Raw genomic sequence first — 12247 nt, 5'->3', positions numbered from 1 at the left:
AGATTTTTAGATTGAAATGTACATGACTATACATACTCTTGCATGATAGCACTTCATTGCGGCATCAAGGACATATTCTTGAAAATGACAAAGCAGAAAAATGGATTTGAAGTTCAATATTAATTGGATACAAATTATTTCCTTTTTCCTATTTTTTTCATTTTTCTTTTCTTTTTTGGAAAATAAAGTGAAATCCCGAATCATAGAACAATCTCCAAAAGGACCCAATTAAATAATAATAATAAGAAGCCCTTCAGCCAAATTTGGCACTTATAATTCCTTGAATTGACCCAATTAAGCCTACAATTGACACAAGCAAGCATGCCAAACTAAAAGTTCTAAGAACGATCCATTTTCTTGTCCATGCCTCTATTTTATTCTGCACAAAATACATTTCTACTGGGAAATATATGGCCAAGGGCCAAAAATTCAAGGCCCCTAACAGTCCCAAAACTTGGTTGAAGTAAGGGAAGACAGCGGCAATTGCTGTAGTTGACACAACATATGCAGTTCGAAAACATATTCTGAAGAGATTGATGTGAAAAGAAGGCAGCAATGGGAGTTTGAAGTTGTAGAATTTGTTCACAAATCCATTACTTGGAAACTTCTCTGAGAACCAACGTTCTGCGAACTCGAATACTGGCTGGCTGAAGAGCTGACAGAAACAAGAAATATGGAGCTTAGTTACTTAAAATTCAATGGAAGCACCAAGCATGTTAGCATTTAGCTTGTAGCAATTTGATATAAAGAGGAAGTACCTGATATCCCCCCACCAAATGTAGAACAACGCAAGCATTCGCAAAGTCGATGAGCCAGTAAGGCTCGTAAAATCCAAATCCTGTCAAAAGATTTCCAGGGGTGTTGTTGCCAAAAGCTGCATATCCGAAGCATCCACAGCAGAGGTAAAAGAATGTTGTCAAGATCATTGCAATCATCGATGCCTTCTTCATGGTCTTGTTCTCAGGTGGAGGTGACTTCAGAGTATCCTTCATTCAACAATATTCTTACTTCATTTTACTTCTGATTTGCTAGTGACATAACTTGTTGGATAATGAATTCTAGATAAATAGATGGCAGACCTGAATTTCTAGAAGAACAAGTGCATATGGATAGGAATAAGCAATGTCCCCAAGAGCTTGGAAGGCTAGCCATAGTTTCTTAGCTTTAGTAGAAGCTGGGGCACCTGCAATGCTACCCTTGATCATCCCATTTTCTGCAATTAGATATAAAAAAAAAATTAAGGCAACTCTACAAAAGAATGTGAAACATGATATTTTTTCCTACTACACATTCGTTGCAAAAATACAGGTGAATATGATAAAATTTTATCTGATACTGCATAGTCTGCATTTTAAGATTGATACAGCAAGAACAAGCACCTACCTATTACTTCAGCGAAGCCAAGTCCAAACCCTGTAAAAGAGTAGGCAAAGGACATGATTGCAGCTATGACTGAAAGCCATTTTATGCTATGGAAATCAGGTATCTGTGATGCTATAATCTGAACAGCTCCAAACATCAGCATATTGGGAGTGTCCTTGTGTTTACATGGTGCAGCACGACCCTTTTCATGATAACAGTTTGACCGTCGAATTGCGCTGCAATGATATGAAATATGGAATCAACTAATCATCAGAAGACAGAAGGAAAAGCAGATGAAGAGTATAAATAAACAGTGGCTCCAATTTCCCTATAAATGAAACACAGAAAGCTGACAATGATGGTGCTTGATATATGGACTAAAACAACGAGGCATAAATCACGAATTCACCATGGAAGTACCTCATACAAGTTGAAGTGGTAATAACATAAGCAATGCCAATCCCATACATGTACAGATATTGAAACATACCACAAAGCCATGTCTGAGTTTTGCCTGAAACATCACCACACAAAATTAGGAGGCTTATAGAAAGTAGATTATCTGAACATTTATAGAAATGAACAGATAGAGAATATAAGAAGCTTTCGGTTTGTAAGGAGAGGGTGTTCTGCTACCAAGATTCACTCTAACAGCATCCATTTAAGAGTAGTTTCGTGTTCCGGTTACAGGGTCAGGACATCTGTAGCAACCAGAAAGGAGCACCACAGAGACATAGGTGACAACAGCGAAACAAAGCATGGCAATTGGACCAGCTATCCATCCTAGCTGTGCTACACTCCAAGCCAAAGATAGAACACCAGAGCCGATAACAGCAGTAATTATATGAGCTATGCAACTCCATAAGGTTCCTGGTTCAGTTTCTCACAGGGGTAAATTCAAGATAACACAAAATATATAAAATAGAATTGAAAGTTGGAAGTGTCATCACCGGTTCTTCTTGGACGCCCATCATCATCAAGCAACAAATCATTCTCTTGCTCATGTTTGACTGCCATGTCGATCAAATTCAGGGGAGGAAATGAAATTTGCTACAAATTTCCTACCTGTAAACCCAAAATAACAAAATATAAGGACCAGGTTCAACCAGATCTGAGTACATAACTAAACCCTACACATAACGATGATGTAAAACACTATACCTCATGAAACACTACGCCTTGCACACATCATGATAGCTGATGTGGTCTTTTCTCTTGGTCAGCAGTTTAGTTAATGACAACTTCACTGAAGATGTGCTTATGTAGAATCTTTGAATATTCTTTGCTGAAGATATGCTTCTGTAGAATCTTTGAATTCATGAACTTTCGTATCAGCTATACTACGGAAACCACAGAATTGGAAACTATTGGTATACCATGGAACCCACGGCATTGGAAAATACTGCCATAGTGATTATATTAGGCCTTGTTTGTTTCCTAGAACACTTTCCCAGGTCATGTACGGTGAAGAAAAGTAGTTTACTCATCTGTGATATACTTGAAAAAAAAAAACTAAAATAATAATAGTTTATTTCACATGGTATAAAATACTGAAAATTAAAAATATCTTTTAACAAACAAAGAAAACACATAACTCGATTCTGTTTGTGATTGGAGGTTTGACCAAGAAGTTCTCCCATGCAGAATATCTTAACACAAGTTGATTAAAGAATGGGATATACATCCAAAGGAAAACACTGTTCCTCCACTGAGAAACCATGGGTTGTAACAATGTTTTTCCCACCCTTTGTTTTAACAATAATTGCAAATAAAAACAAAGAACACAGGATTGCAGAAAGATTGTGGAAAGAAGTACTATTCAAAGTTGATTTTAACAGTGTTCTCACTATCTCTTACAATCAAAGCCTTCATTACTGTTCTCCCATTAAAAATACACACCCCACGAAATATGGAAGGAAGGAGGAGAAAACTGAGGGATTTAGGGAAACGGAGATCCAGGAAACATGGAGGGAAAGAGGGGAAGACTGAGGGATTTAGGGAAAAGCATTCGAAGAAATTTTATATCCCTGGGATTACAAGAAAGCACTCCTCTCTTGCCTGGCTCATGTGAATCAAGGGATCTCCATATAGCTTGTCATAGAAACTTAAAATATCAGTACTTTGAAATACTATTTCTGCTTCATTCTAGAACTGGTACATGTGCTTCTCTAGGAGAAGGCAAAGAAAACCTGGTTTGAGTGAAATGCAGAATCATTGGAGTTAATGGTTGAGAATGATGACAGTAAGGAGGAAAGGGTGAACAATCATAAGAAAAAGAGAGTCACCACGATGCATCTGAAAAATTAACAGCAGGTTTTGTTTACTATGATGAATTTCTTATTCTAATTTTTGTTCTGTGAAATTTGAGAGTTTGGCCATTTCTTTTTTCTTGAATAGTAATTTCTTGCAGGAGCTTAACATTCTGTTTTCACATCCTTTGCAACAAAAATCATTTTCACATCGCTATTTATATATCTCTCTCTGTAACAAACAGTTGTTTTTCCTCAGCTTCCATATCATATTCATGTAGCTTATATCTTTTTTTTTAGATTAATATAGATGGCCGGATTAACTTGCGCACACCACTTATATCTTTTTCTTACATTGATGGTTGGCTGCTACAGCTCTTGCTTGCACTTACACTCCTCTTTTTTTTTTTTTTCGTTTGGCATCTCTTCATGCTATGATTATGCTCTGAACGGTGCTGGTTCATATTCTTAGCATATTCCAATCATGTTTAAATTGTCAGAGCTACAACATGACCGAACCCACTAGATAGATCAGTTGAGATTGGCCGTTGTGTTAAAGAACGAAGTCTGTGACGTAACCATATCAGTTTATTGTCTATGATATATATTAAATATTATTCATGTTTTTGTTAATATTATTTTTAGGGTTTTAGTTTTTGTTACCATGTTAATTTTGTTAATAGTTCTTGTTATTTTTCTTATTAATATGTTTTGCTTGCATTCAAGGTTTTTCTTCTTATTCTTTTAATTTAATATTTGGCGCTCTATTATTGTACTATTTTATTTAAAATTGAATCTTTATATTATAGTAAGTATTATGAATTATTATTTATTTTTATTGATTTTAAAAAATGTTTTAAAAATTTATGAAATACTGCAAAATTTTATATAATTTTTTTATAAAAAATATATTTGAAGCTTAGCATACGTGGAGTGTAGTGTCATTATAGCACCACTCTAGCATTGCCCCTCACTGACCAATAATTCAAATTGTGAATGTATCAAATGCAAACTAATACAATGATAAATCATTACAAATATATCATCTAAAGAGGAATAGGATATTAAGATAAATTAAATGATACGGCATAAGCATGACTATGACCACCAATGTTAACTACACGTGTCACTTGAAGGCACCGGAGAAGCTTGCCTGCTTCAATTATTTTTTTTTTTTTTATTTTATTTTGAAAAGGATAAAAATGCTTATGGGATTAAATAATATATATAAAAAAAAACATTATGAAATTATTATTAAGCCCTAAAGTCAAGGCTAAAAATTCTTATGGCAAGGATAACAAAGTTATCACACTATTTATAATAAAATGAAAATCCTATGAAACCCTATATCCAAGGTTAATATTTAAAATTTTAAGGGTAATATAGTAATTTAATTGTTATAAAAAATTTAAAAAAGATAATATTATCCCCAAACAAATTGATAAAGGATGACACATAAAAAGATTTTTTTTATCCCTAAAAGCTAGTTGATCTCATTTTCTATCCATGATAAAATTATAATTTTACCATTATAATCTACAGTAAATCCAGACATATCTAAAGTGGTTTTCCACATGTTTTAGGTTTTGTAATAATATATCCATACATTAAAACTCTTTGTTATTTTTTAGTTGTAGTTGGAATTATGAATTCTCTTAATTATATTTCAATTGATAAATAACCCTAAAAACGTTTAATTGGGTTTAATGAATATGTTTAGATAAGTAGGTGTAATAAAAATAAATTCAGCTTGAAATATGTATGGAAACATTTTTTTTATATATATCTTTAATGGGGTAAAATATAAGTTACCACTTTTTTCACAAGTATGATCGGATATAATATTATTATTACATGGATAATACAAGAATAATATATATAATTTATTATTATAGAAAAATAAATTACTTCACTTATTACCAGCTAATTGAGCTATCATTTGTTCCAAGTCTTGGAGTCAGAATTCGTAGTGGAGGCCATGATTATGATGGTCTTTCGCATGCGTCAAGTGTGCCATTTATCATGGTTGACTTGTTCAATATGAGGTCAATTACTGTTCAATATCATGGTGCTTGGATGATGACAGGTGCTAAACTAGGGGAAGTTTATTATAGAATTGCTGAAAAGAGCAAGATTCATAGCTACCCTGCAGGAGTTTGTCCAGCAGTTGGTGTTGGAGGCCATTTAAGTGGAGGTGGATATGGTGACTTAATGAGCAAATATGGTTTGTCTGCTGATAATATTGTTGATGCAGCAGTGGTTGATGCTAATGGTGATGGTTTGGATCTTTTGGAGGAGCTAGTTCGTTTCATGGAAAATTAGACTAGCTCAAGTCCCTTAAACTGTCACTGTTTTTAGAGTTGAAAGGACATTGGAAGAAGGTGCATCAGATGTCGCTGATAAAACAGATGAAGATCTCTTTATAAGGGTGGTCTTGAATCCATTTGCTAGGAAGGGGCAAGTGGCTATCAAGGTCAAATTCAATGCTTTGTTTCTTGGAGATGCACAACGACTTGTTTCTCTAATGGATGAGAAATTTCCTGAATTGGGTTTGTGTACAAGGAATGCAGGGAAATGAGCTGGATTGAGTCAGTATTGTTTTGGTCTAATTATCAAACTCGTACATCTAGAGATGTTTGGCTTGAGAGACATTCAACAAAAGAGAAGTGCTTGAAGAGGAAATCGGACTGTGTGCAAGAGCCTATTTCAAAGACTGGTCTTGAATAAATGTGGAAGAACATGATCCAATTGCAAAATCCAGTTTTGACATTCAAAAGAGTGAAGTTTCAGAACTTGACACTCCATTTCCACATAGAGCAGAGAACATTTACAAAATCCTGCATGCAGTGAGTTGGAAAGGTGTTGAAGGATTGGATCGGATCTTATCAGAAAGCTTTATGATTATAGGACACCTTTTGTGTCAAAATCATCAAGATGTTCGTATCTAAATTACGGAGATATTGATCTGGGAATCAATGAAATTGGTAATGCTAGTTATGAGCAAGCTAGCAGTTGGACTATGAAGCATTTCGAAGGCAATTTTCACAGGTTGATGCAAGTAATGGTGAATCTAGGTAATTTCTTTATGTATGAACAAAGCATCCCATCCCCTGAAGCACCTTCTTGGAAGAATAGAATGTCTTGAGTAGGTTCCCATTCATTTAAATATGAAAAGGTTTCTAAGAGCAGCTCTGGAGTATTTTATATTTTACCAATGGATCAAAGAGAGGGACCTCCATTCATTTCTCTGGTGAGGCTCTCCTTGTGTACTGGTTATATGATTCTGGTGTTGTATACCATGCAAAATCATACTTTTTTACAAGGTCATTCTTATGAATATTGTGATAGTTTTGAGATGAATTATGTAGTTTTAAAACAAAAGATAGAGTGAACATGTTTTCTTTACCTCTGTTGTCTTTATCTTTTCTATCTCGAGACAGTAACCAAACACTCTCTCTTGGACATGATAGCTCAAGTTTTCTTTACAGTCCTAGCTAATTAATGATGTCTTTTTATGGCTCAAATTCTTCTACCGTGTCTATAACGTCTATGGTGTCATAGGTTGAAAGAGAGGATTCTTCACCAACTTCCATGAAACTGCATGCTTATTCTCAATATTATCAGCATGTAAAGGCTACAGAAATTTAAGTTTCCTTCTAGCAAGCAAGAAATCTCATCCTAATATTAGAACAGGACAGGAAGACAAGAGGCATAATAATCTCATCTTCCAACACAACATGTAATCACTGGTAGTCTATTGGCAGAAAGATCTCAGCAATAGCAGTCTCAGCCAAGTTTAGCACTTATAAGTCCCTCAATTGACCCAAGTAAGCCTGCTATTGTTATTAGCAAGCAAACAAAGCTAAATGTTCTCAGCACAATCCATTTTCTTGTCCAAGCGCCTATTTTCTTCTGCACAAAGTACATCTCCACAGGAAAGTATATTGCCAAAGGCCAAAAGTTCAAGGCTCCAAGCACTCCCAAAACTTGGTTGAAGTAAGGGAAGGCCATTGCAATAGCAGTAGTTGATGCAACATATACAGTTCGGAAACATAGCCGGAAAGGATTGATATGAAGAGGAGGAATCAATGGAAGTTTGAAGGAGTGGAAGTTATTCACAAAACCACTGCTTGGAAATTTCCTACTGAACCATCCTTCCACAAATGCAAACACAGGCTGACTATATATCTGCAAACAGAACAAATGAAAATATCTAAACCATATGAGCAACCTAATCGATTTTATAAAAAACCTAAAGATTTCTCAGATATTTGGATGAAGCTCTATGCTATCAGAAAAGCACTATGGTGATATGATCACAGTAAGAAAATGTATTATTAGACCTTTAACTTCATGATTATGAAATAATTATATTTTTTTAACAGATTACTGCTGCATATTTTAAGGAGAAAATGATCTCTGCAGTGAGGAATTAGAAATGTATAGAAATTCAACATTTTGAGCAGCAACAAAAGCGTGACAAGGTCAAGAATTAAAGACCCGGTAATGAAAATTTGATACCTGATACCCTCCCACCAAGTGAAGAACAATGCAAGCATTTGCTAAATCGATGAGCCAGTAAGGCTCAAAGAACCCAAACCCAGTCAAGAGATTTCCAGGTGTATCGTTGCCAAAGGCTGCATATCCAAAGCATCCACAACATAGGTAAAAGAAAGTTGTGATGAAGATTGAAATCATGGAGGCCTTCTTCATGGTCCTATTCTCCGGTGGAGGTGACTTCAAAGTATCCTTCATGCAAAAATTTCTTAATTCACTCCAGTCCCCAAAAATTTGTTATTAGCTGCTACTGCAGAAAATGAGTTGCTGCAACGAAATTGAATTTTGAAAAGTATATGCCAAACCTGTATCTCAAGCAGAATGATCGAGTATGGATAGGCAAAAGCAATGTCCCCCAGTGCTTCAAATGCTAACCATAACTTACTGGCAGTAGTGGCAGCTGAGACTCCAGCAATGCTCCCCTTAATCGTTCCATTTTCTGCAATCAGAAAAGTTTTAGAGATGAAGTAGCTTCTTCTCCCAATTTATCATCCATGCTTATCTTACATACTATGTCTGGTTAACAGATAAAAACTGGACAGTGATTCAAGGCCCCGTGGGGACTGCAGAGTTACTCATTTCTCTAATCCGAAAAATTCTAAATTCTCTATGCTCAGGTTTCTGTTCTTTCCAATACAGAAACACAGTAGAGAATTGAACTTCGAGAGCTGCTTTCTGTAAGCTACTGAAAAGATTGAGTCTTTTCTAGCAGAGCATGATGTCTACTGAAAAGAAGTGGCCAGATTCGCAGCAATACCTATGACTTGTGCAACACCAAGTCCAAATCCGATAAAAGAGTAGGTAAAGGACATGATTGCTGCAATTACCGAGAGCCATTCCATGTTATGAAAATCAGGAATCTGTGACATTAGTATCTGAACACCTCCGAATAGCAGCATATAAATAGCGTCCCCATATTCACATGAAGCTTTATGCCCTTCTCTATGGTAACAGTTTGATCTTTGAATTGCTCTACATTGAGAGGGGGAAAAAAACATGTATAATCAGACAGAAGTACCTTCGTCAAAAACATGAAATGAATATAGACACAAATATATTGACTTAATGTTGCAATGGCATTAATCCAAAACAATCTTCAACACAAGGGATGAAAAAAGGCGTAAATCACAGAATTTATCGAGGAGGTACCTCATACTAGTTGAAGTAGTAATAACATAAGCAATACCAGTTCCGTACATGCTCACATATTGAAGCAAACCACAAAACCATGTCTGTGTTTTACCTGAACTATCACTACATCAAGTTAGGAAGCATACAAGGCATATCCTAACTGAAAAATATACAGGGATTCACAAGACAAGTTACAAAGGTAAAGGGCAGGGGTTAAACTACCTAGATTTACTCTAACAGCATGCATGTAAGAGTAGTTCCGTGTTCCAGTTATGGGGTCAGGGGACCTATAGCAATCGGAAAGGAGGAAAGCAGAAACATAGGTGACAATCGCAAAGCAAAGCAAGGAAACTGGCCCTGCTATCCATCCTAGCTGTGCAGTACTCCAAGCCAAGGACAGAACTCCAGAGCCAATAACAGCAGTAATAATATGAGCAACACAACTCCATAAGGTTCCTGGTTGAGTTTTCCAGAGGCACCAGATTCAATATTGAATTGAAAAACGGCGGTGAACTTAAATTACAAAAGCCGGTCTTTGGAAATTTCTTTACCAGTTCTCAATGAATGCCCATCATCATCACAGCAACCATTTGCCAGTTCAAGAGGATGTTGAACTGCCATGACTATTCAATTCACGACAGGAAACTTGTTCACTAAAAGTTTTCTACAACCTGGATAGCCAAAACAAAGGGCCTAAGTACTCTTAACAGTTTCTGAATAGAACACGACAACTAGATACATGAAAGAAGCTACACAATTAGATCCTTTGTGGTTAGCGTTTCTACAACAATAATATTACAGAAGAAAATTCAATGCTGTATTCTTTGTGGAGGAAGAGTACAGCTATACTAAGCAGGAAATGCCATAAAGATAGCAACTTATCGACATAATACAAAGAAAAAGAGTAGCAACTTCTATCCAAGGTGCAATATGTTCTCGATCAAACGAGTTGATTATAACATGCGCGATTATAACATCAATGAGTTGGTTTTATTAAAATCAGTCAATCAACAAGGATTGATTTCTAATATCTTACAGATCCTACCAAGTTGGGAAATGGACCAAGTTTATATCTAGCTGATATGTGAAAGAGAAGCAAAGATGAAAACCATGAAATATACTTGACCCTGTGAGACTATGACTACTTGCCACTCAATTTGGAAATATTTTAAAGAAATGCTCTAGCTTCTTTGCAGCCAAGAACTTCTGGAAGGCAACATTTATAAGGGTTTTGGAAGGATAACATGATAGCTCGTAAGAATGCAATGAAATTGGCAGTCATCTTCACGTTGGCATATTCATTGCCCTCTTTACTTACTTCACATCCAACTTTACTACTTTTGTTAGGATTTTAACAGTATCTCCAATACGGGACCAAAGAGGTGGGTGAGCAGTCTTCTTCTATGACAAATCATTCAAAGTAATAGCTAATTATTTTCATGTTTGAAAGAAAAACTCCCATTCCTATTAGCCAGTAAAAGCCATTTCCTTTTTCATCACAAAAAGGTTAGCGACACCTATAAGTTTGGTGCTTGTTCCATCCCAACCACTTTTCCTAGAATGTTTCATTTGGATGTTTCTTTTCCTTCTGTAATGACCTTGCAATCATGAATCAAGAGTTCAACTAAAAACTGGAGAAACATCAAAATTGCTTGCACGAATCTCACAATCATAATTAAATCTTGATGGGAAGCATGATTCTGACCACAGTAGTCCAAAAAATCACATTCTTTTCCTGTAATTTTCACTCTTAAAATGATAGCATACAAGAAGTCAAACTTTCTACCATGAAAATGGCCAGTATCTCATTTTTCTTGGATATTCATCTTCACTGCCCTAACAATGGCAACATAATTGACGCATAAAGAGCGTGTGTGTGTGTGTGTAGGGGGGTAAACAGGAAAGAGCAAGCTGTTAGATTTTTGAAGGTTATAAATCCTGACCGGACTCTTACCATAGAATATGCCGACAGAGGTTATGGGAATAGATACTTGCTCGCATGCTTGCAACTATGACTAGAATGCATGCCCCCCGTCCTCCATCCTCTTTTCAGTAGTGTTTGATATTGTGGTAGCGATTATTTTTCAAAGTGTTTTTCATATGAAAAAGCATCAAAATAAATTTTTTATTTAAAAAAGAAAAAATTAATATCAGTATATTAAAATAATTTAAAAATACCAAAAAAAATAATTTAAAGCAAAACAATAATTTTTTTGAAAAGCACGGCCATACCGCAATAACAAACAGACCTGTTTTTTCTTGGTTTCCCTCTACAAAAGTAATCGATGTTTTTGTTTTTGTTTTATTTCTTTGTTTGGATACTGAAAGCACACCAGTGTAGGAGGAAGATGTTTATGTCTGCATCAGAAGTTCCAAATTGAAAAAAGCAAAAAAGGAGAGAAGACTTGTAGAAGACTTGCTTTGTAACATTATTATCCCACTTGTCAGCATGCTTGGATTTTTATGTCTTTATTTTCAGATAAAAAAGCCTCCAAAGCATCTTCTACAATGGTCCTTGAATGTACTGCCTCATAAAAGCAGAGGAATCTGGCTTGCTCAGACTGTTATTATTGGCCATAGATTGATATTTTCTGAAGTTTCTGTACACCATTTTAGCTTTTGTGGTCACTCAAGAATCCTTTTTTTTTTCCCTTTATTTTTGAGGGTCAAGAACTCTCGAGAAATACAGTAAATCTTTCGGTTTCTTAAAACTAGTTCCAGTGAGTTTGAGGTAGCATTCAATATGATTGCCTTACCAATCCCCTGATGTGCATCTCTACAAAACATCATGGAGAAAGAAAAACTTCTTAGCATTCCCTACGCATGCCTACTATGCTAAGGTTTATGCTTTTGAGATTTTCCATTTGTTTGTCCCACAGAGAAGAAATTGTCTTGCAGGTGAGAAAAACAGAAACTTCTTCCATTGTCCCTAGTTCTTTCCCTATAAG

At 35.6% G+C, this 12247-nt stretch overlaps 1 protein-coding gene and 2 pseudogenes across 7 annotated transcripts in view; 1 reads left to right on the top strand and 2 right to left on the bottom strand.

The window, feature by feature from the left end:
- Positions 1–213: 213 nt before the first annotated feature.
- On the bottom strand, positions 214–2855 carry LOC105107943 (probable amino acid permease 7; annotated as a pseudogene).
- A 416-nt stretch (positions 2856–3271) lies between these two features.
- Positions 3272–7103, top strand: LOC105107975 (reticuline oxidase-like protein; annotated as a pseudogene).
- An 86-nt stretch (positions 7104–7189) lies between these two features.
- LOC105107944 (probable amino acid permease 7) overlaps positions 7190–12247 on the bottom strand; it is a 7687-nt gene continuing 2629 nt past the window's right edge. The window contains exons 1-8 of one of the 7 annotated variants that reach the window (XM_011002047.1): positions 10336–10566; positions 9851–9970; positions 9522–9755; positions 9318–9411; positions 8926–9140; positions 8474–8607; positions 8133–8360; positions 7190–7799 (exon numbers count right to left, since the gene is read on the bottom strand). In XM_011002047.1, coding sequence (XP_011000349.1) covers positions 7398–7799; positions 8133–8360; positions 8474–8607; positions 8926–9140; positions 9318–9411; positions 9522–9755; positions 9851–9920 — 1377 coding nt within the window. In that variant the 5' untranslated portion in view covers positions 9921–9970; positions 10336–10566 and the 3' untranslated portion in view covers positions 7190–7397. Of the gene's footprint in view, positions 7800–8132; positions 8361–8473; positions 8608–8925; positions 9141–9317; positions 9412–9521; positions 9756–9850; positions 10567–12247 lie in introns of those variants that run through there. The other 6 variants (XM_011002046.1, XM_011002049.1, XM_011002048.1 and 3 more) reach the window with 6 other exon arrangements.

The sequence above is a fragment of the Populus euphratica genome, unplaced genomic scaffold (genome assembly GCF_000495115.2).
Source record: "Populus euphratica unplaced genomic scaffold, PopEup_1.0 scaffold176.1, whole genome shotgun sequence".
NCBI lineage: Eukaryota > Viridiplantae > Streptophyta > Magnoliopsida > Malpighiales > Salicaceae > Populus > Populus euphratica.
The sequence above is the reverse complement of the archived record's forward strand: the minus strand, read 5'-3'. Positions and strand labels throughout refer to the sequence as shown.